The sequence below is a fragment of the Eublepharis macularius genome, chromosome 2 (assembly GCF_028583425.1).
Source record: "Eublepharis macularius isolate TG4126 chromosome 2, MPM_Emac_v1.0, whole genome shotgun sequence".
NCBI classification, from domain to species: Eukaryota; Metazoa; Chordata; class Lepidosauria; order Squamata; family Eublepharidae; genus Eublepharis; species Eublepharis macularius.
In genome coordinates, this window is record NC_072791.1 from 7,007,956 (window position 1) to 7,035,640 (window position 27,685).

Genomic DNA, 27,685 nt, shown 5'->3' on the forward strand with positions numbered 1-27,685 from the left:
GGCGAAGACGAAGACGAAGACGAAGACGAAGACGAAGACGAAGACGAAGACGAAGACGAAGACGAAGACGAAGACAAAGACAGCTGGGCCCCCGGGGGTCGCGGCTGCGCCGCTCCCCCCGACGCCCCCCGCCCCGCCTCCGGCGGGCCGGGGGCCCCCGGGGGTCGCGGCTGCGCCGCTCCCCCCGACGCCCCCCGCCCCGCCTCCGGATCTGGATCAACACCAGCACATGTACTCTTTTGGGGGACAGTCTCTGGAGTTCAGGGGTGTGTGATTTGGGGTGATCCAAAGATTATTTGGTGTAGCAGGAGGCTTATATTTTCACCATTTGCTTATTCAAAAAATGTCTAATACTGGGTGCTTGGTGGCAGGCCACATGCAATGCCTGAGGTCCAGAACCAGAGACTGGATCAGCACCAGCTCATGTCCTCTTGTGGGGTACAGTCTCTGGAGTTCGGATCAGTGTGATTTGGGGTGATCCAAAGTTTTTTCCTGCTGCAGCTGCTGCCCCTTTCTTCTTATTGAATTGTTCTGGGGGGGATCCTATTTTGAAGCTGTTTACTCAAGATCTGGGTTTTGTAGGATGACCCAGCATAGGTCCACTTAGAATGCTGAGTCTTGTGAATATGAAGGTGTATAATATGTGCCCCTGCAAACTTCATTTTGGATTGTAGAGCTTTTCAGTTTTCCCACAATATTTTTCTTTGGCTTTGTGAATAACGAATAAGGAATAAGGAAGTGCAAATAAGGAACTGAGAATAAGTAACCAACTTCAGCTTCGTATGTTTAGTATGTTAGCATGCAACTTAACTATTTACCCACTTAGCAATTAATCTATTTTAATATTACTTATATTTAATTCTCCTTAGTTTTTAGCTACATATTTTTTTTAAAAAAAACTTTACATTTTTCCTGAAATTGGTGGTTTGGTCTGTTATGCATATAAGAAGTTAATTTTTATTTATTTATTTTATTTATCTAATTTATATGCCGCCTCTCCACCATGTCTTGGGCTCAAGGCAGTTTACAGCATACATAAAAAATACAAACTTTAATACAAGTTTAGCATGGAATACAGACATTAAAAACCAATAACATAGTAAAATACAAACTTGAAAACCCAGAGTAGAATACAAACATTAAAACCCAAGTAACTTCATTTATACCTTGCCTTTCTCCCCAGCGAGGACCCAAACTGGCTTACACAGTTTTCCTCTCCTTTGCTGTATCCTCACAACAGCACAGTAAGGTAGGTTGAGTTTGGCTAGCCCAAGGTCACCCAGCAAGCTTCCATGGGCCATGGCAGAGTGGAGACTTGAACTGGGGTCTATTAGACCCTAGTTGAACACTCTAATTACTAATGGCTTTCAAAGTGCTTGTTCGGTAGGGAATATGGTTGCCAAATCCTGGCTGGGAAATTCCTGGAGATTTAGGGGTGGAGCCTGGGGTGGGCAGGGTTTGGGGAAGGAAGGAATCTATATAGTCCATCCTCCAAAACAGTCTACAGGGGAACGTATTTATTTGTGTATTTATTTATGTCATTTATAGTCTACCCTTCTCACAGAGACTCAAAGTGGATTACGTAGTGTGACTGTGTGAGTCAGTACAATCAATATCAGAGACATTTCAATAGATATATACACATGGATATATACACATGCAATTTTGCAAGATTTAAAGAAAAGGAAACAGAGAAAGAAAGATTTAACAATGCTGAAACAGAGCATAGCCAAATTCCATGACTGATATATTAAATGACATAGGAACTACCCAGTAGGATCATACTTATTGCAATAGTAGTGAAGTTTGTGGTTCCTCCCTCCTCATCCCTTTATCGATGGATCTCTTGAGACCACTTTCTTACAGTACAGCTCTCCCATCTGTGTAAAAAGCTCTCTTCAACAATTTGGTTTAACGTCCTTTACGGAAGGCCAGGAGAGTAGAAGCTTTCCTAACCTCTTTTGCTCATCTGTTGGCTGGAGCCAGAGATCAGTTGTAATTTTGGGAGCTCTCCAGGTACCACCTGGAGGTTGGCTACCCTAATTAGGAGAGCTTTTTTATGCAGGTAATTTGGGCTGCACTGTGATGAGAATGTTTCAGAAAGATGCATGGGGTAAAAGGGTTAGTGATAGGGACTGTAGACTATACCATTGTATATAGTTTGTTGTAGTAAATAAATACATTACTACTATGTAATATTCACATCATTTATCTGTGTTATTTATAGTTTGCTTTTCTGCCGAGACTCAAAGGGGATTACAAGGTGTGGGCCAATATGATCAACAGCTGGTACAATCAATAAACAATATAAGAGGTTTAATAACGTGTCATGTTAATACTTACGCTTTGCTTCACCACTAGTTCTGATCTCTGGGTTCCAGATCTCTACAAATCTAATCCTATTGCATTATCTATTCAATGTACCATGCTGTTAACCTGCTGTAGCACAAAATTAGCACTCTGCTGGTTCGAATCCCACTACTGCCATGAGCTCAGTAGGTGGCCACTCTGGGTGAAGCACTAATCTGTCTAGAAGAGTGGTATATAAGCATAGTTATTATTATTTGACTTACTCTGTGTCACCTGCCTTTAGTCCAAGTGAGAAAGGAGGACTGTAAATAAACAAAATAACTAAATAAAGGACAATGAGCTAGCACATCAAGATTTCATCTTGATGTTATAAGGAGTTCAAAATACATTTCCAGTATGTGTATATAATTTTTTTAAAATTGTGGGCTTTTAAAAATGTCTTTTCATTCATTTTTTTTTTAAAAAGTTTCAATTTAAATGTATCAGTGTTTTTTTAGATGAATTATGTTTTCTTTGGTGTGAGTGAGGCTGGTTGTGATAATCATGTTTATGCTGCAAGCCACTGATGAAGGCATTGCACCAAAAAGCGTTTGGCATTGTATGTGCACAACTGCATTTTGTTCTTGAATTATTTATGCAGTAAAATGATGTTGTGTTAAGTGTTTTTATTGTATTTTAACAGTATATTTTGTTGGAAGCTGCCCTGAGCCCGCTTGAGAGAAGAGCGGGGTATAAATTGAATAAAATAAATGAAAAAAATAAAATCTCTCCATTTGGCTTTTCAATTTTTTTTGCCACCATGCCCTATTGTATTTCTTCATTGAATGGCCTAACTTTTGATGTTGTATTTTGCTCACTGAACTGCTGTTGATTATATCGTATTCACTCGCACTGTGTAATCTGCCTTGGGTCTAGAAATAAAGAAATAAATAAAAACAAGTGCAGTTCTCAGCAACGTTGTACATTTATTGCAAATAGCTACACCCTGAGCAGACATTTGAATTGTTCCCCAGCGAAATCCAAATCAACACGTGTCTGTCCCTTTTATTCCAACAGGCGAGGTTTCAATGGGCCCCTTTCAAAAAAAAAAGAAAAGAAAAGGCTCCCTGGTTACCATGGCAACGCCACTTCCTGGTTGGTGGCGGCGGCTAAGCTCAAGCCCCGCCCCTTAATTAGCACAAGGATGGCCGCCGAGGAGCCTGAGAGGATTTCTGGCCTCTCTAGGCGTGGGTGGGCGGACGACCGAGCGGGCGGCGGGCTGCGAAACACGAATACCGCTCGCCGCTCGCCGTACTTGGGTGACGTCACGGGCGGGGCTGAGGCATCCCCGCTGATTGGGCGAGGCGCAAAGCAGAGCATGCGCACTGAGGAGGCCTGCCGCCGGAGAGGAACTGGTGAAGGGAGGGCCCGCTTGGGCTCTTAAAGAGGTAGTGCGAGTGGCGGGGCGGCTGCTGCTGGTGCAAAATGGTGAGTGCGGGGCTTTCGGAGGGGGATTCTTTGTGGACGGGGCTGCTGCTGTTCTTCCCAGGGAATGCTTGGGCAGTGTGTGTATTTTTTATATATGTATGTACATGTATTTGTGTGTAATGTACACGTATGTAATTTATATATGCATGCACATGCATTCACACACACATTAAAATATATTGTGTGCAATATATATTATACCACAAATGCAAAATATTATATGCAACGTATAATATATTGTAAATATAATATATTGCATGCCATATATATTAATATATGTAAAATATATGTACATTATATGTAATTAATCTATATGATGATCTCCTGCTTCCACATTGATGCAATTATCGGCTTCTTTTTTCTTCCTTTTTTTAACCCCCTTCCTCTCCCAAATGCGATAAATAGCTCAAAAGGTACAAAGCTTCTTGTTATCTTGGGGCCCGGAGGAAGCGCAGGTGCTGGGAGTGGGTGGGTTGCAAGCCGTGTTTTTAAAGGACCGCATCGCAAAAATTATTTTGGCATTGGTAACATCCTGTTTTCATGCACAGTGAAGTGTGTTCCTGGCCCGGTAAGAGCTCTATTTCCCATTCTTTGGAAAAGAGCTAGGAGAGAATTTGCCATCCACCCCAACGTGCCTGGTGGCTTCTTCTTACATTTAGCTTTGGTTCGATCAACATAACATATCTGATTATGTTGACTAGGGACAGAATAAGTGCAAGAGATGGCTAGGATTGCCAAAAACCATAGAAAAGGAGTTTTAAAGGAATCATTGGCTGATTCCGCACATGTTGGATAATGCACTTTCAATGCACTTTATCAATCGTTTGAGGTGGATTTTTTGTTCCGCACACAAAAAAATCCGTTCCAAATGATCTATAAAGAGGATTGGAAGTGCATTATCCAACGTGTGCAGAATCACTCCTTCTTCGCTCATATCTGTACTGCTTCTGTGTCTTTATGTACTTCATTGCCCCAGACTCACTCTGAGTTCAGTATGTCTATCTGTCTTTTATCCTAAAAGTAGCAGGAATGTTGCAAAGGTTTCTTAATGTGGATTTACTCTTGTGTGCCCCATACACACATTCTCTTTATGTACCCTAGTTGGGTTAACCCAGAACTGGCATCTTCCCTTTCTGGGTTTGTAGTCACCAAAAAGGGCGTCTAATCCACTAATTTGAATGGGGAGGGTGAAGAAATCAACCCCCATTCTCTGCTCTGGAGAGCGCATATGCGCCCTTAACTTGGTGACTTGCTTGGCAGTCTTCTCTCATCCTTAATGCATAGAGAAGCTCTTCTAACCCTCTGTTAATGACTTGTCAGTCTGGAATCTTGAGGCGACTTTAAAATTAACCATTGTCAAGAAACCCAGCCTTTCCGGTGCCCAAAACTCTGCTTTTTGTGTGTTTGCTGCAACAAACGCACACAGCTACTCCGCAGTGGTGTTGGAATGACTCCTGGTTACTTGCCATTTGATCCTCTGCATTCGTACTCTGAAATATGTCCCGTAGAATTCATTATTTGGACTTCTCTTCCCACAACAATGGATTGCAGCACTAATCCTGAGTAACACTGTGTGATTTACACAATGGATATTTCTATCTGTGGCCAGATGCTTTTTAGCAATCATGGAAGTCTTTCTTCTCAGCTGTTTCAAGGCACACCTTCTTGTAGCATAACAACTTTGATCTGTATTAGCCATGTATTCCTAATTGGGCTGGTGTGATTTTTTTAAAGCTTCCTTCTATCTTTCGTCAATGAAAAACTAAATATGGTTGTTGTGGGTTTTCCGGGCTGTATTGCCGTGGTCTTGGCATTGTAGTTCCTGACGTTTTGCCAGCAGCTGTGGCTGGCATCTTCAGAGGTGTAGCACCACCTCAGTAGTCTTTTGGTGCTACACCTCTGAAGATGCCAGCCACAGCTGCAATGCCAAGACCACGGCTATACAGCCCGGAAAACCCACAACAACCATCGTTCTCCGGCCGTGAAAGCCTTCGACAATACAAAAACTAAATAACAGCCCTCTTCCCTAATGTGGTGCCCCACTTTGGAAAAGCGCTTGGCTTTTCCTTCTCACTTCCCCCTCCCCAGCCGCCACCTAGTGAAGGGCTGTCCTGCAATCAACCCACTCCCCTTAACTGCTTGTGTCTAATTCCTTGCTCATCCTCTTATGATGGTGGTTGAATCCGTCTGTCTTCATGTTATTTCCTTCTTCAGCCCCTGCAAGCTGAGAAGAGCAGTATATAGTTTGCAGGAATAGATACTACCTTATCGGTGCAACGGACTTTGCTTCCTGATTCTGTTCCTCTTAAGCAGAGGCTAGATGGCCACTGGACAGCAATACTGATTCTGTGAACCTGGGCAGATCGTGAGAGGGAGGGCAGGAAGGGCTACATCAGCGCTTAGTTCTCGTGGCCCCTTCTTACATGCCCGGGGTAAGGCCGATCGCCACCTTGGCGTCAGGTAGCAATTTTCCCCAGGGCAGTTCAACTAGGGATCCTGACAGTGTTTTGCCATCTCCTGGGCATGGAGCAGGGGTCACTGGGTGTGTGTGGGGGAAGAGAAGGTATTTGTGAAGGTATTTGTGTGTGCATTGTGCAGGGAGTTGGACTAGATGACCCTAGAGGTTCCTTTCAACCCTATGATTCTATGATGATGATGATGATTAGTCTGCCTCCCCATGCTTGAGGAGTTAGAGGTTCACCAACCCACACCTCCACCTTTTCCTTCCCTTGTGTATGGTGGGCAGGGAAAGGGGGAAGGGTGCCCCATCTGGAATGCGGAGATCCATGTTTGCAATGAGATGTTATGAGATGAGCCTGCTTGTGGTGAGGGCGGGCTAAAAATCCAATCAATCAATCAATCAATCAATCAATCAATCAATCTTTCTCACTGAGATCTAGGGCATATTACATATTGCAAGTAAATAACAATATAATCATATACAGAGTATGGTAGAAGAGAATTTAAACTAGCATAAAACTGAACATCTTTAGCAATGTGGAACCATGCTGTAGGAGCGTATCTACATCAGTTTGTGTTTCTGCTCTCTGGGAAATTGTTGGTTTCGTCTTGGGTGGGGAACTAATTCTTCCTTTAGGTCAGTGATCTTGCGAAGGCTTCACTGCAGGTGGGGCTCAGCTTGCTTTTGTGAGTCATCCTAGCTTGTGCTTGGTACGTAAAGTGCAACTACACTTTGTGTGTGATGCTAGATGGGTGGCCCGCCCTTTGGGACTGCGCTAGCTGGCTTCTAAGAGCCAAGCTACAAGTGACACCTGACACAGGTTGGACACTTGTCAGCTTCCCTCAAGTTTTGATGGGAAATGTAGGCGTCCTGGTTTTACAGCTTGGCTCTCCATTACAGCTGCAAGACCAGGACGCCTACATTTCCCATCAAAACTTGAGGGAAGCTGACAAGTGTCCAACCTGTGTCAGGCGTCACTTGTTGCTTGGCTCTGAGTCTCTTAACTGCTGTGGTTCCACCTTTCACTTGGATTCTATTCCTCTTTTAATTTTTTTTTTGTAATTTACAAAGCTCCAAGGTTAGCTATTGCAGGAACTGGTGTCTCTTTTTGTGTGCTCAGAGTATATTGGGGTAATTCTTCCACCCTGTTTCACTGAGAAGCAAGACTTCCATGGTTTTTAGCTCCTTTGTTTGTGGGGAATTCTCAGCCTTATTATGTACTAACAAATGTAGGACACATCTGCATTGCAAACCTAATCCAGTTTAGCTCCCAGCATTTCTCCCCCACCCCGCAGAGAGCCACATGGTTGGAACGGTGTTTTCTGCAAGATCTCTAGTATTTTAAAGGAGTGTTGTCGAGTGCCCTTATTGGTATGGTGTTTTAGAGTAAAGTAAAAATGAAGTCTCTGCCCCAAGGAGCTTACAATTTAGAAGAGAGAGAGAAGAAAAGAGAACAGTTTCTCTCAGCTCAAGTCTTTAAACAGGTTTTGCTGTAGGGCAGGAACGGCCCCACATCACTGTGTCGTAGGATTTGTAAACTGGAAATCTGCGAATGAGTTTCCTTCCTTTTTTCCTTGGCAACAGGGTTGCGATATGCTGTTTAAAAGCTCCGTGCAGACACGAAACCTCCTGTTGTGAGCTTTCTGGGCGGGGAATTTGCACTTTGCATTCTGGAAACAGGCTGTGGCGCGTCTGATGTAATTTTTTAATTGCATGAATTCTTAAGTGTAACCTGCGGGATGTGTGCTTTTCAGGCAATTCTTTCAAAAGGAGTAGTTGCGCAGAAGCGCTCCTAACACGGAGCACGAAGTTGGAACTCTGGCGAATGTATTTTTTTGTTAATGCTCTTTCCCCCTCCAGCGCGATAACTGAATCTGCTCCTAGCAATGCTGTTTGCCCTTCTGAGCAGTCAGCATTGTAATGCATAATGAGGAATACTAAAATTACAATAATTTGCATACGTCTTTCCCCCTCCCTGGTGCTTCTACGTGACGAATGGCTTTCCCAAACGGACTCTATTACAAAGAGTAAGGGAATCTAAAAAGTGCATTGTCTTAGTTCTGTGACCGAAGCAACGAATATGGAAGTCCAGGAAGACCCAAGTACTTGGTCTGGGGTGAGATTTCCTTTATCCCCCCCATTGCTGGTTCCTTTAGGATGCTGTGAAAATAATTCTGGAAGATCTAGAATTATTTATTTATTTGATTTGATTTATACCCCGCCCTTCCCACTAATGGGCTCAGGGAGGCTAACAACATTCATAAAACACAATCAATCATAAAACCATAAAATCAATAATAACCTTTAAAAAGTCATTAAAATAGTCCAGGCACAGGCTATTTAAATAAATATTGGGAGTCCGTATACGGGCATAGCAGATGGCCGAGGGCAGCCCCGGAAAAAGTGGCGGTCTTAGATGGAAGAAGGAGGACACCCGCTGGCACTCAACCAAAGGCCTGGTGGAACATCTCCGTTTTACAGGCCCTGCGGAACTGTAACAGGTCCCGCAGGGCCCGGATCTCCAGCGGGAGAGCGTTCCACCAGGCCGTGGCCAGGGCAGAAAAGGCCCTGGCCCTGGTTGAGGCCAGACGGATGTCCTTCGGGCCAGCGGGGACCACCAGGAGTTGCTTGTCTGCAGAGCGCAACGCCACCCTAAGCCAAGTTGCACCACTCTGAGACCACTGAAGCCAGTGTGCTTAGAAGGGTGTAACTGTGCTTAGGGTGGCACTATGAGTTTTAATGCCAAGTTCTCCCTGGGAATATCCATGGGCAGCTCCAGCATACAAAGGAGTGTCTTTTTGGTGCAGCATCTTTAGGAAGAAGTTTCATTAGAATCTCGGAGATTTGCTTTTGAGTAGGGCTTGAGGTTGTGGGCATCTCAGTTGACTTACTGGATAATCAGAATTCGAATTATTAAGCTACAGTGTGGGTACAGCGAAGTAAGGGTATCGTATGGAGGCGGAAGACCTAATAGATAAATACACAAACTTGCCAAAATCAAAATAAAGAGTGTTGGGACACCTGAAAGACTAATGAATGTATTGTGGTAGAAGTTTTCCCGAGCTGGGGCTGGCTTTGTGTCTGTCAAAGTAAACTCTGGCTTTATTTATTAAAATATAAATATCCTGCCTTTCTTCTTCGCTCAGGGTGGCTTATGTAGCAATAAATGTGGTAGACTTCAAGGTGCCCCGAGATGCTTTGTTGTTTTGGCTGCAGTGGGCTAACACAGCTAAATATCTGTCTAGGGTAGGAAGGGTTACATCAATAATTAGTTCTCGTGGCCCCTTCTTACACACCCAGGGTAATGCCGGTTGCCACTTTGGGGTCAGGAGGCAATTTTCCCAAGGCCAGTTTGGCTAGAGATTCTGACGGTGTTTCGCCATCTTCTGGGCATGGAGTAGGGGTCGCGGGGGGTGTGTGTGTGTGGGGGGGTAGTTGTGAATTTCCTGCACTGTGCAGGGGGTTGGACTAGATGACCCTGGAGGGTCCTTCCAATTCTAGGATTCTAGATCTGATGAAGAGAACTTGATTCTCGAAAGCTTATGCTACAATAAAATAAAATTGGTTAGTCTTAAAGGTGCTACTGGACTCTTTTTGATTAGGATTCTAGAGTTTGCTAAAGGTAGTATTTTATGGATGGAAATAGGCCATCTTGATCCCTTTTTTTTTGGAAAATTTTATTGGATGGGTTAACATACATCAATTTAAACAATACAATCTCGTTCTCCCTATATATACCTGTTTCCCCCCCCCTCTCCCCCCTTTTCTTGGTTGACTTCCAACAGCTTTATAACCCCTTCATTTGAAATATATCTATTATCCTAGACGTATAAAATCACAAAAAGTTATTCATTTTACATTTAATATCTTCTTATTCTACTCATTGCTTCTAACGGCAAAGAAATCCTATCTCCCCCTTCAATAGCTATTCAAAGACCATATTATTCCCTTTACGTCCCATTTTCTTTCTAAATAACTTTTCAGTTTCTCCCAGTCCGTTGTGAATTCTTTTATGTCTTGATCTCTTAATTTCCTTGTTAGTTTGTCCATTTCAGCCATGTACAGCAATTTTTGTATCCAGTTTTCCACCCTCAGTATTTCTTCTTTCTTCCATAATTGTGCATACAATATTCTTGCGGCAGTTATCATATAAAAAAATCAATACTCTATCCTTAGTTTCAAATTCTTCCAAGTTCATACATAACAGTAACAACTCCGTTTTTTAAATAATCTTTTTCTGTAATATTTCTGTCATAGCATCTACTATAGCCCCCCAAAAATCTTTAGCTTTTTCACAAATCCACCACATATGAAAAAGGAGCCTTCATATTTACCACATTTCCAACACTTATCTGACATTTGACTATTCCCATAAGCTAACTTTTTCGGCATTAAATACCATCTAAATATCATTTTATATACATTCTCTTTAATACTAGTACACGTTGATATTTTTAATGTGTTTTTCCATAAATATTCCCACGCCCCCATTGTAATTTCTTTATTACAGTTTATTGCCCATTTAATCATTTGAACTTTCACTACTTCATCTTCTGTCAACCACTTTAAAAGTAGTTTATAAACTTTAGATATCATCTTTTTGTCATCCTGTAATAACAACTCTTCCAGTTCTGAATTTTTGGCTCTAAATCCTAACTTTCTACGATCCGAGTCATATAAGTCCTTAATTTGTCTGTATTGAAACCAACCGTATTGAAATGATAGGATCTGTGTTCTCATGATACATTTAATCTTCAGCAATACACTTTCTGCCCGGCTTGCATAGTCGATCGATATCAACGCTTGATGCGCTTCAATTTTGTACTTCTGGACTGTTAACACCTCAGAACCAGATGCGTGTCTGTTTGAAGCAGGTGTGTCTTTCCTTCATGAGTTTTCGGTTTTCCATCCTCTCTCCCCTCAGAGTGAATCCCTTGTGGTCTGTGACGTTGCCGAAGACCTTGTGGAGAAGCTGAGGAAATTCCGTTTCCGCAAAGAGACCAACAATGCCGCCATTATCAGTAAGAATGAAAGACGCTGGCAACAGGACTTCCTAGAGCAGGGGTGGGCAATTGTTTTGGCTCGGGGGCCACTTTGTGGGAGCGGAGGTTAGCGGAGGGCCGCACCTTTTAAAATGATTGCATTCATTAGTTAACTTTGCATTTCAGAAAAGGTATAAATTGTATCATAAAAATCAATAAATATAAATTAAATAAAATAGTGGTAGTTTTATTCAATTTATTTATTGTGCTAATTTCATATCATCTATAGCTGCAAGCACATTTAATTTTAGAATCAGTTTAATCTCGGTTCAAGGCGGATTTTTCTGACTGTCTTGGTGGGCCACAAAAAAAACTGTAGCGGGCCGTATGTGGCCCGCGGGCCGCAATTTGCCCACCCCTGTCCTAGAGTCTTTGAGGGGCTGCGGGCGAGAGCTGCCTGCTGGTGTAGGAGCAAAGCATCTTGAACTCAACTTCCTGGCGGAGGTTCTCTTAATAATAATAACTACAACAACATTTGATTTATATACCGCCCTTCAGGACAACTTAAGGCCACACTCAGAGCGGTTTACAAAGGGCTGTGAGGGCTGAGAGAGCTGCGACTGACCCAGGGTCACGCAGCTGGCTTCAAGCGGAGGCGTGGGGAATCAAACCTGGCTGTCCAGATTAGAGTCCTGCCGCTCTTAACCGCTACACCAAACTGGTGTGTTTGCTTCTGGAAATTGGCACAAAATTGAGAGGTCCCCAAATAGCAACCGGCTTCACAAACCCTGCTTGTGTGGGTCAGAGTGGAGTGGCACACAGAGGGTGATCGTGACCCACAACTCTTAAGCTTGCCCTGAGCTTGCCGTTGGGTGAACTATTAATAATATTCAGCCTCAACCCTCATATCTGCAGAATGGGCACACCCAGACTTAAACACCTGGAACAGGGAGGGAAGCAGAAGTCTACCCAGATCTCATTCAGCTGGCATTGCTGTTCCTCTGCTACTGCACAAGGACTTCTTGACTTTAGAAGTCTGTGAGGAGCTTGGGGTATAAAACCCTAGTGCAAGGTGGCAAGTTTAAAACTGTTAGGACTGCTGAAGTGACTGAGAGTGTTTTTTAAAAATCACAAAATAGTAAAGAGTCCAGTAGCACCTTTAAGACGAACCAACTTTACTGTAGTATAAGCTTTCGAGAACCACAGCTCTCTTCATCATATGCATCTGACTTGCATCTGACAAAGAGAGCTGTGGTTCTCGAAAGCTTATGCTACAGTAAGGTTGGTTAGTCTTAAAGGTGCTACTGGACTCTTTACTATTTTGCTTCTTCAGACTAACACGGCCAACTCCTTAAAAAAATCACATTACTAATAGTGCTCTGTCAGATTCAGGTTTCTGTGAGAACACGGCACTGCTGAGCTGTTAGATGTAGGGATATCTGCTGTGGAGGTGGCAGGCTGTAGAGAGCAGCTACCTCCACAAATCAATATAAATACAATTACCATCGAGTTCAAACTAAAATCCAAATATTTTTAGCAATCTTTATCATACATTTGTGTTCAGTACAAAATATTCTTACAGAGAATCACAATTCCTTAAAGGGATAGTGCACAATTCCAAAGAGACAAATAATTGTACAAAATTCCAAAATTAAATGTGAAGTTAACCAAAGTTATGTGTGTTAATCGACTTTGAGGAAACTCATGAAAATGTGCCCATGCCCGTAGCACGTTTGGTCACTGGAAAGCTAGAAGTTTTCTTCAAGAATTTTGGAAAAAAAAGAGAAAACAATAAGAGACTGGTTAACTTCACATTTACTCTTGGAATTTTGTACAATTATTTGTATCTTTGGAAATGTGCACTATCCCTTTTAGGAACTGTGATTCTCTGTAAGAATATGTTGTAGTGAACACAAACGTTTGAAAGCGATTACTAAAAATATTTGGATTTTAGTTTGAACTTGGTGGTAATTGTATTGATACTAGCCTTAGAACACCGTGGTCCTTTTGTTTCGGTTTACCTCCACAAATTAAACAGGGATTTCCTTTAATAATTATGATGATGATGATGATGATGATGATAACAACAACAACAACATTCAATGTATATACCGCCCTTCAGGACAACTTAATGCCCACTCAGAGCAGTGTACAAAGTATGTCATCATTATCCTCACAACAAAACACCCTGTGAGGTGGGTGGGGCTGAGAGAGCTCCAGAGAGCTGTGACTAGCCCAAGGTCACCTCAAGCGGAGGAGTGGGGAATCAAACCTGGCTCTCCAGATTAGAGTCCCATGCTCATAACCACTACACCAAACTGGCTCTCAGTTTGGTGTAGTGGTTATGTAGAGAGGTGTAGAGGCAAGCAGATTCTGTTGGTGGATAGTTTGTGGCATAAAGATGCCTTCTGGGAGGCAAAACGTGCAGCCCCCAAAATTCCCGGGCTGAGATAAGAACCAGGGGTGGACTGGGAGGGAAAAACAGTCCTGGAAAAGGGATATTCCTCACCTGCCCTGGCCTTTTCTTTTAGAGAAGGAAGGGAGGAAGCTTGCACTGGGCCCACCACTCATTTGGGATCCTGGTGGGCTCAGTGTGTTGGAAACATCAGCGAGCGATAAGACGCTCTTGTCAGCTGGGCCGTATTCTGGGGTTGTCTGTTGCAGCCATTCCCCGTTTGGCAGTGTTTAAAAAAGAGAAGTAAGTAGGATGGTTAGTGCCGACATTCTCCCCGGACATGCTGCTCACCTTCTTTTGTTTTCTTTGTTGTAGTGAAGATCGACAAGGAGAAGCAGCTGGTAGTTCTGGACGAAGAGCATGAGGTATGTGGCTGCTTTGCTGGCTGCAATGTTCTCCCTTAAATGGGAAGGGTTTGAAAAGCTGTTCCTTGTGCACGACATCTGCCTTGTGCTGGGTTTTAGGCAAGGAGCCACGCCCGTGTAATTTACAGGCAACCAAAGTGTGGGAGCTTGGGAAGCCGGAGAATTTCTTGCTGCAAAGGCGCAAAAGGAAGTGGGAAGCCAGGGAGCTTTCTTTTAATGTGGGCACCGTTTCTAAACTTTGCTAGAACTATACATGTTGTAAATATGCCAGATAAGCACAGAGCAATTGCTTTATCATGAAAGTAACGTGTGTGAAGGGTGCGCAGGGACTGATCCTTTGTTCTTGTATGGTTTAGGTTGGGTGTGGGAACAGTTTGGGTCTTTGCTCTCAGTTTTTACTTGGTTACTGGTTTTGAATAAGGTGCTTGGTTTTCCCTTGGTTGGATATGAGGGCTATCTGGCTGCGACATCTGTCACCCCATTGATTCGCCAGGGTTCATTCGGCTGATCTGGCTAGCTAGGCAGGTGTCCGCTTCCTCCCTTACCACTCTACATGCATCCCTCCCAAAGCTGCATGCGTGGTGGAAGAGGACGACCATCCCAGATCCAGATCGGAGTTTATCATTTGGTTTTCCTTTGGGGGGGGGAAGATGCGCGTGTTTGAGGCGCAGTTGTTGTCATATACTTTGTTCGCATGATATTATTCTGGGTTCTGTCCTACTGCTCCGCTCCGAGCAGCGTCTTCCTTTGGCAGAAGGAGAATTCTTCCGATCCGTGAGGCTCAAGAGCCTCCTATCGGAGGAAGGCACGTCTTTATGCAGCATGATAGGATACAGCCCACTGTTTGTTTTCTATAAACATCTACAAGTAAAGCTGTGTTTTAAAATGGAGCCAAGCCCTGAAACTTTCACTTGCCCCTCCTAAAAACATAGAGAATGGCAACGTGACATGCATTTCTCAGCTGTACAGGCGTTGCGCTGAAAGCATCGATTGGGAGTGAAGCTTTCAAAGAAGGGCGTGCGTGTGTGTTTAATGCCTAGAAAATTATTCTGTTGACAGCCCCTCTGGCCTTATGGTTGGGACAGCCTGTACCGTGTACTGTTTTTCACATTCCTCTCTGTGCCATGAAACTCACTAAGAAACCTTCGGGCCGGTTGCTTTTTTTTGGCCTAACTGACCTCGCGGGATTGTCGCAAGAATAAAAACGGAGGAGGGGGGAATTGTGTGTGCACTCTGCTCTTTGGAGGAAAGGTGGGATGACAATGTGACCATGTGACCGAGACTGCAATCCTTCGCATTCTCGGGATTAAGTCCCGCTGTGAGTTAAGGGAGTGGGTAAACATGTGTCGGATCAGTTTGCAGGCTTACATTGTTTCAGAGAATAGATGAAATGTATGAGCAACGCCCAGTCAAACCTCATAAACTAAAAGGGACTTCAGTGGTCAGGGAGGCAACACCGCTAATTGCCTTCTGGAATGACTTGGAGGTAGTAGAGAGTCAGTGGAAACTTTCAAAAAGAGTCCAGTAGCACCTTTAAGACTAACCAACTTTATTGTAGCATAAGCTTTCGAGAATCACAGTTCTCTTCATCAGATGCATGGAGGGCAAGAAGAAACTGATCAGATATATAGGTGGAGAGGGGAGGGTGGCGTAGATGCAAACAGTAGCTTCTGATATGGAGATCAGTTTGCTTCTGTTAAGGAAGTCAGTTACTTCTGAGAATGAGATAACCATTCATAGTCCCTATTCAGTCCCAGTTTGACTGAGTCAAATTTGCATATGAATTCCAATTCAGCAGCTTCCCGCTGGATTTTGTTTTTGAAAGGTTTCTGTTGAACTACAGTGACCTTTAAGTCCTTGAAGGAATGTCTTGGTAGATTGAAGTGTTCTCCCACTGGTTTCTGGATGTTGCCATTTTTAATGTTGGATTTGTGTCAATGGCAACATCCAGAAACCAGTGGGAGAACACTTCAATTTACCATGTCACTGTAAAGTGACTGTAGTTCAACAGAAACCTTTCAAACAAAATCCAGCGGGAAGCTGCTGAATTGGAATTCATATGCAAATTTGACTCAGTCAAACTGGGATTGAATAGAGACTATGAATGATTATCTCATTATCGGAAGTAACTGACTTCCTTAACAGAAGCAAACTGATCTCCATATCAGAAGCTACTGTTTGCATCTACTCCGCCCTCCCCTCTCCACCTATATATCTGACCAGTTTCTTCTTGCCCTCCATGTATCTGATGAAGAGAACTGTGATTCTCAAAAGCTTATGCTACAATAAAGTTGGTTAGTCTTAAAGGTGCTACTGGACTCTTTTTAATTTTGCTACTACAGACTAACACGACTAACTCCTCTGCATCTATGACAGTGGAAACTTTACCTACCCTTCCACCCCCCATTAACAGAAATCCTCCATTGGAACCCTGTTAATGAACAAACAACAGCCTAAGGGCCAAGCTACACATGACGAATGACACTTGAATTGCAAGTGTATTTCTCCCTGTTCTCTTGCCCTCCACTCAATCCACTTGCCGTTCAAGTGTCATTCGTCATGTGTAGCTTGGCCCTACGACTAAACCAATAGTGGCCGATCACATTATAATTTTATTTATTTATTTGTTGGATTTACATCCTGCCCTTCCTACAAGCGGGCTCAGGGCGGATCAAAGCATCATAAAGCCACAGTTTATCATACAATAAATAACAGTTAAAAATCATAAAATAATAAAATCAACAGATCTCATATGCAGCGGAGCAGAACAATAATAATCTCTATGCCTTCTTGAGCTATATCGGTATTTCCAAGTGCAGGCCCGATTTGTAGCAATCTCGTCTACCTGTTGTGAATTTGTACTACATTTGATGAGAATCAGCTTTTTTGTTTAAGAAACATAGAGCTGGAAGGGACCCCCAAAGTCATCTGGTTTTAGAAGTGTCCTCTCTCTCTGTCCCTCTCTACCCATTTTTTAATCCCAGCCTATGTCCGAGAAGATCAGTGTACATGATTCTCCCTTCACTGTTTTTATCCTCACAACAACCCTGTGAAGTAGGTTAGGGTGAGAGGGAGCAGATGGCCCAATATCACCCAGTGAACTTCATGGTGCTGGGGGGATTTGAACCTGGTCTCCCAGATCTTAGCCTAACCACTGCACCACGCCGGCTCACATTCTCTCTCTTTTAATACATTTCCAGGGTATTTCTCCTGATGAGCTGAAAGACGAGCTTCCTGAGAGGCAACCTCGATATCCTTTCTGGCAGTGCTGTCGGGCTCTTGCCAGAAGAAAGTCCTTCTCTGATCCCAGACTCAGTGTGTACTCAGGGAACATACCATCGGTGCTCGGTGCTCTGTTGCAGCATGTGGAACTGGGCATAATGAAAGCTTGCAAATAGCCACTCGCCTGTAGACAGTAAGAATGGGTTCCCAGGAGACCAGGTGAAGAAGGTTGTATAAACCGAGTAAGAGTTAGTTTATCTGTTCCGATCGCTATGTGAGAAAGGACCTGCATGGGCTCGGGAGGCCATGTGAGCTTTTAGACATCTCTGTTTGCTACTAATCCGTGTTGGTCCCCATTCAAGTGCAAGACTGATCAAAGGGTCTTAACTGTAGCTCAGGAAGTAGGGACGTGCCACTTTGTGCCAGTGCTGGAACCTAGTGCCGGCATCAACACTTGTAGCTTTCTGCAGCTTTTTCCTCAGTCCTTCTGATGTTTGTACACCCTAGGCATGAACCATTGTGGTGCTACTACTAGGGATGTGTACTTTGGGTTTTTAACCTGAATCAGGCCCGATTTGGAAAGATTCGGGTTTTTCCAAATTGGGCCCAGCATTGCTGAGCCTATTCGGGAATCCCGAAGCAAAGCTTTCCAAAGTGATTCGTGTTGCTTCAGAAAGATTCGGGTAAAGTGGCAGCCGCGGCGGCACTTTTCTAGTGCAAACAGCAAGAAAAGTGCTGTTTGCTTTCAAACTTCTCACTCTTTTTTACCCGATGGGAGGTGGGAGGAGGGGGTTATAGTGAGCCACTACAACCCCCTCCTCCCACTCCCATTGGGTGAAAAAGATGGAAGGGTGGAAAGTTTGAAAAAACACTTTTCTTGCCACTTGCAAGCAGCAAGAAAAGTGTTGCTTTCAAACACCCTGCAGCATTTTTCACCCAATGGGAGGGGAAGGAGGGGTTCCCTCCTCCCCTTCCCATTGGGTAAAAAAGGTGCCGGGATGGGAAGCTTGAAAACAACTATCTTCTTTCTATTTGCAAATAACAAGAAAAGTGCTGCTTTGCTCTTCAGTGTGCTCCGTAAAGATTCCCGAATCCTTACGGAGCATACCGAAGCACTCTAAACACCCGAATCCCGAAGCAGCTTGCAAGAGAGTTTTGGCTCTCTAAAGCCACACCCCGGAAATCTAGTTGGTCTCAAAGATGCTACTGGACCTGAATCTTGATCTGTCCAGTTCTGTTTCACATAGTTTGTGGAATGTCAGAAATGTGGAAGCCTTCCTAAGCTCCTCGGGGAGCCAAACAAGATCTGTTATCTTTTCATCGGGCTTGTAAGACAGAGATGTTCTATGGCCGAGGCTTGGCTATAGGCGAGCCTTCCCACTGGTCTACCTATGGAGGGGGGTAGTGAAATCCCTACCGGCTGGACCATTGCCCTCCTCCATCTCCCACCCCACAGCATATTTAGTTGTGGGCTGCCATCTCGAGCTGTTTTCGGTCCAGATGGGAGCCATAGCAGAGAATGAGGGAGAACGGGCCACTGCTCCTCTTGCTTATTTTCAGAGTGGCACCTGCAGAAAGCCCTGCTCCGATGGGCGAAGCAGCTGCGGCCGAGCACGCGAAGAGAGGCGGTCCTGCAGATAGGAGGGGCCAGTGCCTTGAACCGAGCCCAGTAACTGATGGGTAACCCATGGACTAACTTTTGTCCTGCCGTCATCAGGGATCTGGGAAAGCTGGAGAAGGGTGCGGGTGTGTGGGGCTGCATGAGTGGATGGTAGTTCCTGTGGGGGGGAGGGTGGCAATGTGTGCACAGAGCTTACTGGAGATGGGGCTGCCTGACTTGGCCTTTTGCAGCGGAGAGGAGTTCTGTGCATGATGGGCAAAGAGGAGAGGCTGCAGAACTCCCATCGGCTCGTGGGTGGTCTCCGCCCAGTCACTGGGGCCTCCTTGTCCTGCCTTTTCGTGTTTCTATCCAGGCTGTAAGCCAATTCCTCTACTGATGCAGCTGGCTCTCTGGCGGAGTGAGCAAGAGAGCAGCACAGCATTGGAGACTTGTGGCAGGCTGTTCGTTTGGGGGGGGGCGTTTAAGTGTGCAGGGGAACTTGTGAAAGAGCGCAAATGAATGATCCTAGTGTGTCTCTCCTAGGCCTTGGAGGTGGGGCATTCAATAGGCTTCTTGGTTTTACTCCCTGTAAACTTAAGGATAAAAATAAGGCTGGCATACCGGCTCAGGGAGCCTGCCCTTCTCTCGCGTTGCCTTCCTTAATCTTCAGAAAACATTCATCGTCTATAGCTACAAGTTCCAGCACGACGATGGGAGAGTCTCCTACCCCCTCTGCTTCATCTTCTCCAGTCCTGTCGGTAAGCTGAGACGGCGTGAGCCGATGCGACACTTTCCTTCCGTGCAACTCGAACAGAGCTGGCCGCTGTCCAAGGTGGAAAGAGCTTCCAGCCAGAAGAAAAACCAGCTGCACTGAAAGCTGTGTTTCTATCGGCCGGCAAAATACGTGGCTTAAGAGAGCCACAAGAAGGAATGGGGGGCCTTGTTGGGAGATTTTTGTTTATGTATGAAACCATTTACAATCCCTCCCCTTCCCCAGGACTCCCAAGTAGCATACGGTACATAAATGAAACCTCAAATTACAAACTTCCACATTCCCACCCAGTATACATGACTGGAGTATCCTGCAGAGGAAGGACGGAGAGGCTTATGGACTGTGTAATGTGGCTTGCTTTGCTTTTGCTTTCTTTCTCCCTCACCCCCCCCCCCTTAATTGTAGGATGCAAGCCTGAACAGCAGATGATGTATGCCGGCAGCAAAAATAAGCTAGTCCAGACGGCCGAACTGACAAAGGTAAAGTCGGGCGAGCCCGCTGCGAAGGCCAGGCCTTCCCTGTTTTAGCAGTAGAAGTTTGGCCATTCAGGCACAGCCGTGACCGGGGCTGTGTGTAACTGGCGCATATTGAATTGGGCCCCAGGCAAAACCTGACTCCCGTGGCCTTCCATCTATGACTTTGCCTGTCCTTCTGGGGCTGAGTCATCCCCCTCCACTCAGGGACTAGCTTGCTGCCCAGTTTGGAAGCATCTGTCCCAAGTGTAATCGATCTTGCTGTTTTTGTGTTTTAATCGACCTCTGGATCAATATCCACAGCAGCGGGCTGAGCCAGCATACAGAGAGGGAAAGAAGCCACTGGAACAGTGGGCGGTACGGGTGGGTGTGCTCTTTTCCTGCCCCGAGTAAGGAGAATATTCATATCAATAGCTTAGACAGGAGTGAGTCTGTGTAGGATTCCATGTTCCTTATGGCTCTTGCTGAGGTTATACGCTCGCCTCTGGGCTGATCCACCTTGGATTTCAGGTGTGGAGCAACCACATCCCTGCAGATAGAAAACTACCTAGTTGGGAATTGGGTTCTATCCTAGCTGGTCTGGTTTTCTGTTTGCAAGGATTTTTTGTTTAGTATGGATTTGCCCCGGCTGTGTTTGAGCGACGCAATCCAAGCACTGTTTTACCACCTCCGTGAGCACTAGGCCTTAAGGCAGCCCTGCAGCTCAACTCTTCACCCTTGCCAACTTGCACGGTGCCACTCCACTAGCTTTCTAGGACCCAAGAGGGCAGCGTACTGGTTCGTAAGGGGCCCCGTGCACACAGATTCCTTGGCCCATCCCTTGGTTGATGTTCTTACTGGTAAAAACCAGTGAGCCCCATGGCACCTAAAAGATGGGAAAGCTGCCTTTTGGCATTACAATAAATGGTGGTTAGTTTAAGCGAACTTTGGTCTGCTAGAAAGTAAAAGATACCATGGGGTGTGTAAACGTCTTGGCAGGAAGAATATGCTGCAAGTCCTATAGTCTCTGTGGCCATAGGGAATGGGTCCGCTCAGCAATACTGGCTTAGATACGGACTAAATTTTCCACTAATGGAAGGGGTGGGGTAACTTCCACCAATTTCCTCTTCCCACTGCAGCTCCCCAGTTTGACTCACACTGCTCCTGGAGGTCTCCTGTCCCCCCAGAGTAGCATCTTGGGGAGGGCAGTGGGTTGCTGTTGGGGGGTGGGGTGGGAGAGGCAGGAACGCTCTGTTCCAGTGACGGAAGCACCTTGCATGAGCGGAAGAAGTTTCTCTGAAGTGAACAGCGCAGTTTGTGATTTCAGGGATCACAACAAACCACAGATACTTCAGACTGTGCTTAAAACCCTGGTTTGGCGCCCATGAACAAACCTCTCTTTGTCAAACTATCTGCCAACATCACAGCTAACTGTGATTTGATGCAGCCATGGTTTATGGCAATTTCTGAATGAAGCCAAAATGTATGATGGTGGATGCTTTCTGGTACTTGAGCCTACGTTGTTGCCAGTGTTACATATATTTCTCCTCCCACAAAGGTATTTGAAATAAGAAACACAGAAGACCTCACTGAAGAGTGGCTCCGGGAGAAGCTGGGCTACTTCCATTGAAAGACGGATTCGGCATTCCGTCCTGGTGCGAACTGGAACCAGATGCGAATCCTTCGACCATCAAAGACTGCACTGTACTTATCGGTTGTTTCCTGCCGTGTGTGGTGCGTGCGTGTGTGTATGTACATATATATTTTTGTGCGTGCAAAGTTTATACGCCCTTCGGGGAGGAAACATCTCTTCCTGCGTAACCAAACCTTGCCCCAGAGTTTTCCTTTCTTTGAAACTGTTTAAAAGGGAAGAACTCTTTTTCTGCAGGGACAACTTTTTTTTTTGCACTCTCGTGACTAATATTTCTATACTAGCTAGATCCAGAATTTTGTAACTGTGTACAGGTCTATGGGGCAGAGTTCCCTAAAGGAATATCTCCTGCACAATCCCCACTAAAACAAACGGGTCCTTTGGCGCTAATCCTGCTCTTTTCAGTTGGGTTTGTTCGGAGAGTGCTCCCACTAGAGCGTCTTCAAAGTCTGGAAATTAAGAGTAACTCTGTCTTCTAAGCAGCAAATGCATCCCTTTTTTTGGACAGATACTGCACACTAAGATTTATATGTCTAAATGATGTTAATCAATTGTTTAATTCTCTGGGCTTCAAGGATAGAATTACAATGCTTCAGGAAGGCTGGGATGTATCCCGCCAGTTCGCTACGCTAACTGCAGTGAGGAAGAGTGTCGGAGGAAGGCTTCTTCTGTGCTCTGTTGTTAGCCCAGCCTTCCAGCAACATTTTAATTCTGCAAAGTCCTAATCTTTTCCCGTTTTTTCAGGGCTTGACTTCTTTGGAATTCCAGTGATGATCTCTGTTGATCTGGAGTCCACGCCATTCCATCTTGGGTCGAAAAGTTTGGGCCTGCCTATTTTTGTGTGTTTAGCAGATAGCCTTTTTAGTCCGATAGAAACTAACATTTAAAAAAAAAATCTTAAGGGCTCGGTAACATCCTAGTCATATCCATTCCAAAAGTCTTTCTATGAAGGTTTCTTAATTGTGTTCTTCTGCTTCCCGGTGTTTTTATATACAAGCACTTCTCGATTTGTGTGCCTTTTTGTTTCCTTTTGGATTTCTTGAAACGTTCAGTGGATTGTAAGCGACTCTCTCGTTGCCGTTTGTCTACTAACTTGATACATGCCGCTTCCCTTTCCCCCCTACGTCAGCCACAATTGGTGCATTCCATGTCTCATGACATCAAGATTAAAACAGGGTCCTTCACTTGGCATGCAACTCCAATCTCGATCTCCATCTCTTAATGTTTCGCAGGGTCCAATGCAACCTTGTGCGGGGTTACACACCAGTCCAGAATTCCATTGTCTGACTCTGCTTGCTTGAAAGAATATTCTGATGAAAAGAAAAACACCACCGTAATTATCTAACTGCTGACAGTTTTTACTCTCTTGTCAGATATTTCAAATCATTAGGATTTATAGCCACTTATCAGTCTCTTCTCCATATGCAAGTCATAAAACGTCACTTCCAAATCCACAATCCTAAAAGGATCGCTTGTATTGTTATACTTCGGTAAATACTATTAGTCAGTCCAATAATATATCTCTTTTTTGTAGGAGAAATTCCTCATTCCAGACACCGTCCACTGACCACTGTCAGAGTTGGTGTAGTTTTGTGGCTAACGGTACCGTCCTATGCAGAAAAAACCCATTCTAAGCTCATTGATTTTTAGTGGTGTAATGCTGCACAGAATTGCACTATTCCGAGTGTAAGCAGTTTTGAAGTGTTGTGGCCACGGCTCAGTGGTATACACCACCATAACTATCTAAGCAATTAGATAGTTACGGTGGTAGTTTTCTTTTCATCAGAGAATTTGGGCTGTAACTCTCCCTTTTTGTGGTGCTTGAAAGAATATGGCTGCTGAAATTTCACAAGCAAGACATTTTTCCACCGGGGTGTATGTGTCATTGTGGGATGGCGGGGATTCAGAGCCCTGCGTAGCTGCTTGCCCCCTGGGCATACTCTGTTTAACAAACATGCCCTTTGGGCATACCCTGTTTAACAAACAAACATTCTTGTCACATGCCTTGTATTGCCTGGGCTGCAAACGTTAACCCTCTGTAATATGGTGTTGCACCCAGCCTCGCGTACCTAGGGTTTGGCATCCTTGGGCTTTTTCGTGATCCATGCCCTGTTGCACTGCCGGGTTGCTTAAAGCGGCCCATTTCTGTATCCTCAGGGGCCTGTTGAGGTCGGTCTCTAGGGGTCTGCAGGCAGAAGAGTATTTTTTCTTGAATCCTCACCCCTTCCCACTGGTAAAGCCCTAAATTAAAATGGATGCCATATAGCAGTGATGATAACCAGATCAAGCTGTTCTGCAGACCAGCCCTGGCTTAGGGATTTCCCAGTGACCATCTCTAACTCGGCAGGCAAGTACAGTTGAGCCAATAGAACTAAGGGAAAATCTTTCCTTGTAGTTAAATACCCCATTGTTGCCCAGCAGGGCACAGTTAAGGGTCCTGGGCATCTTCTTATGGGGCCATAACTGGGTTGTGTTTTTTGTGCTAGTACCCATTTGCCTGATCTTATAAACTACATTGGCTGCTGCTTAGGCACAACAGTTGGGCCATTTGTGTATGTAATAGTACAGTTGGTACTAGAGATGGGCACAAATCGGGAAAATGCCGGTTCGTTGCGGTTTTTTGATTTGTTGCGTTTCATGAACCACGAACTGGCCTGAAATTGCCCGGTTCGTGAACCAGTTCATTTGGTTTGTGAGTACATCACTTCTGGGGCAGCAGAAGGTCTACTGAAAGCCCATCTCCCATTGCCTAAGAAATTGATTGATCAGCCCCAGGCTGTCTGCAGTGACGAACCGGAAAACGAACCAAATGAACCAGCCTAAAAATCACCGCGGTTCGTCAGAAATGCCCTCCGTCAAACCGCTGGTTCACAAACCAAAAAAAGGCCCAGTTCGTGACAAACTTTGGTTCGTATTTCGGTCCATGCCCACCTCTACTCGATACCAATAATAAAACACAATCTCCTCTCAAAATTCTTTAAAACCCTCTTGGGGGGCTTTCTTGAGCTTTTTGTAAGTAACTTTTTAATGCTGGAGTGATGTCTGTTTCTCAAAGTAGGCCATTAAAAAAAGAAACAATCCACAAAGGACTGGATCCCGAGGCTGTGTTCTGCTAACTGCCTTTTGTATCAAAGGAAGGTTCCGTGTCATTAGAGGGACAGAACAGCATTTCTGCCAAACAAATGACAATTTTCTTGTATAATCAGAAATTACATTCTAGCCTTGGAACTTTATTCTTGTTTGTGCAGAACTGCCTGTCATAATGTGGTTGACATGCACAATGGCTATTTCTTTCCTCCCAAACACATTTTGTTAGGGAAGGAGTGAGACATGCAAGATTCCGGGAAGAAAATCATACCTTTTGATAACCAAGGGCCAAGCTACAAGTGACGAATGACACTTAAACGGCAAGTGTATTTCTCCCTGTTCACTTGCCCTCCACTCAATCCACTTGCCGTTCAAGTGTCATTCGTCATGTGTAGCTTGGCCCCAAGTTAATGAAACTCTTTGTGGGGAAAAGGAGGGGAGCTTTTAAATATATCCTTAGAGCATAGATTTCCTAGCCACACATTAACCCAGTGCAAAATGGCAAAAAGTAATAAGCAAGGGTTTAGGAAGTGGGCAGGGCAGTTGAAAAGGCCTTGGCTTGGCATCAGTGATACACAGGTGGAAATGGAAACAGTCTTAATGCAGTTTTATCTTTTTATATTAATGCAGTTTTATCTTTAATGCAGATTTTCTTCCTTATAGTGCCCAGAAACTGGTTGTGCATGACCTTGAGTAGCAGAAAAAGGTTCAGGATTCTTGGCGTTTAACTTGGTGCAAGAGGCTAGCATGAGAGATTTTTTTTCCACACTTCTACTCCTCAGGGATACAGGAACATGTGGAAAAATTTTCTGGTGGAAATTTTTTCCCCCAAGCCATTGTATAAAAAGTGCTTGTTGCCTTGGACATTTAGATCACCACTCAGCCACAAAGCTTACGGATTTATTTTTTTTGGAGGGGACAGTCTCTCTGTTCCTGCCTAAACTACCTCACGGAGTTGTTGTGAGGATAGATGAAGCCACATACCCCACTCTTCCTTCTGAGGAGGAAAGGATTTTTAAAAAATTGTTATTAAACACTTGGAGAACAAAAAGTTGAAATGTGGGTGAAGAGGGGAGAAGAAATGAAGGAGGGCTTCATTTCCTTGTGGAGGGCCTCAAAACCTCTGAGGGAAGAACAGGGAGTGTTCAGTAGGAACAGCTTCTGCATAAGTCCCTTCAAAACTTCCTGGGATTTTGTCCGAGATCGTGTGCCTCTGGGTGTCTTCACCCAAGGGAGATGTTTCTCACATGCTGTGACTGGAGGTTTCGTACCACCATGCTGCACCCACACAGTAGAACATCTCTTCAAGTGAGGCGGTTTGGAGGAACCATTCTTAACACTTAGTTTTGTGTTCATTTGTGTGTTACACAGCTATGGGGTGAAGGAAACAAGTTATTGAATTATTCTGGCAAGATGGGAAGCTCTTGGGTTTCCTTTTCGGTGCCAGGATCGTAAGGCTGTCCTCTCTTTGGGTAGAAATTGGCAGAATCTGAGATTGCTGGGAAGGGGTGTGTGGGACGGACAGACGGAAGGAAGGAAGTGTGTCAGGTTGAGCGCAAGGACATGTCTTGCAGCTGAGGGCTGTTGAGTCTTAGAATCATAGAATCAGAGTTGGAAGGGACCTCCAGGGTCATCTAGTCCAACCCCCGGCACAATGCAGGAAATTCACAACTACCTCCCCTCCTCACACACACCCAGTGACCCCTGCTCCATGCCCAGAAGATGGCAAAACACCATCAGGATCCCTAGCCAAACTGGCCTGGGGAAAATTGTTTCCTGACCCTCAAAGTCGGCATTACCCTGGGCATGTAAGATGGGACCACGAGAACTAAGCACTGATGTAGCCCTTCCTGCCCTCCCTCTCACGATCTGCCCAGGTTCACAGAATCAGCATTGCTGTCAGGTGGCCACCTAGCCTCTGCTTAAAAACCTCCAAAGGAGGAGAGCCCACCACCTCCCGAGGAAGCCTGTCCCACTGAGGGACCGCTCTGTCAGGAAGTTCTTCCTAATGTTTAGCCGAAAACTCTTCTGATTGAATTTCAATCCGTTGGTCTGGTCTGACCTTCTGGGGCAGTGGAAAACAACACGTCATCCTCTATATGGCAGCCTTTCAAGTACTTGAAGATGGTTATCATATCACCTCTCGAGTCGTCTCCAGGCTAAACATACCGAGCTCCTCACTCAGCGTGTTGTTTAAGCCTTGTGCTTAACCATTGGGCACTCCCTCAGTCCCAGGTTCAGTCCCCACCATCTCACGCTGTCCCTTTAACCACTTTTACATCACCACTGTAGACCTACTGCCAGTTTGAGTAGACAGTACTGACTTTTGATAGACTGAAGATCTGATTTCAGTGTAAACCAGTGTCCATGTGTCCGTGTGATCTCCCTGGCGGCCTTAACCATGGTTTTAAGCAAAAGTTGTGACAAGGATGTGAACAGTAATTAAGATTCATTGGAGTCCCCACTTAATTCGGGTTTAGAATACAAGTTAAGGTGATGTTCCTTCCCCCCCACCCCCCAAATATCCTGGCCTGGAAAGAACAATTGTCAAATAATTTTCAGTTAGAGGTAACAACTTAATACGATGTAGTAATTGGTTTAAGCCAAATCCAAATTATAAACAAAAAGTTTCTGAAGTAATTTTTGAACGTGTTAACAAGCGTAATAAAATCCAAGCATTAAAGAGGCAGCTTTACAATTGGGTGGTTAATGTTTTTAGAAGTCGTGCTCACGCTCGTTTCCTTGCTTAAAATCAGTAGGGCTGGAAACCTTCCAGATAGGTGCAGGGGAGTTACCTGTGTTAGTCTGTAGTTGCAAAATAGTAAAAAGTCCAGTAGCACCTTTAAGACTAACCAACTTTA

At 44.7% G+C, this 27,685-nt stretch overlaps 1 protein-coding gene across 1 annotated transcript; it reads left to right on the plus strand.

Annotated features, from left to right (window-relative positions):
* The first annotated feature begins 3,699 nt into the window (after window positions 1-3,699).
* Window positions 3,700-27,685, plus strand: GMFB (glia maturation factor beta). The gene is made up of 7 exons (XM_054971510.1): window positions 3,700-3,777; window positions 11,163-11,259; window positions 13,991-14,040; window positions 17,241-17,290; window positions 19,538-19,620; window positions 20,040-20,113; window positions 21,645-27,685. The coding sequence occupies exons 1-7, from the start codon at window positions 3,775-3,777 to the stop codon at window positions 21,714-21,716; spliced, it is 429 nt and encodes a 142-aa protein (XP_054827485.1). The 5' UTR covers window positions 3,700-3,774; the 3' UTR covers window positions 21,717-27,685.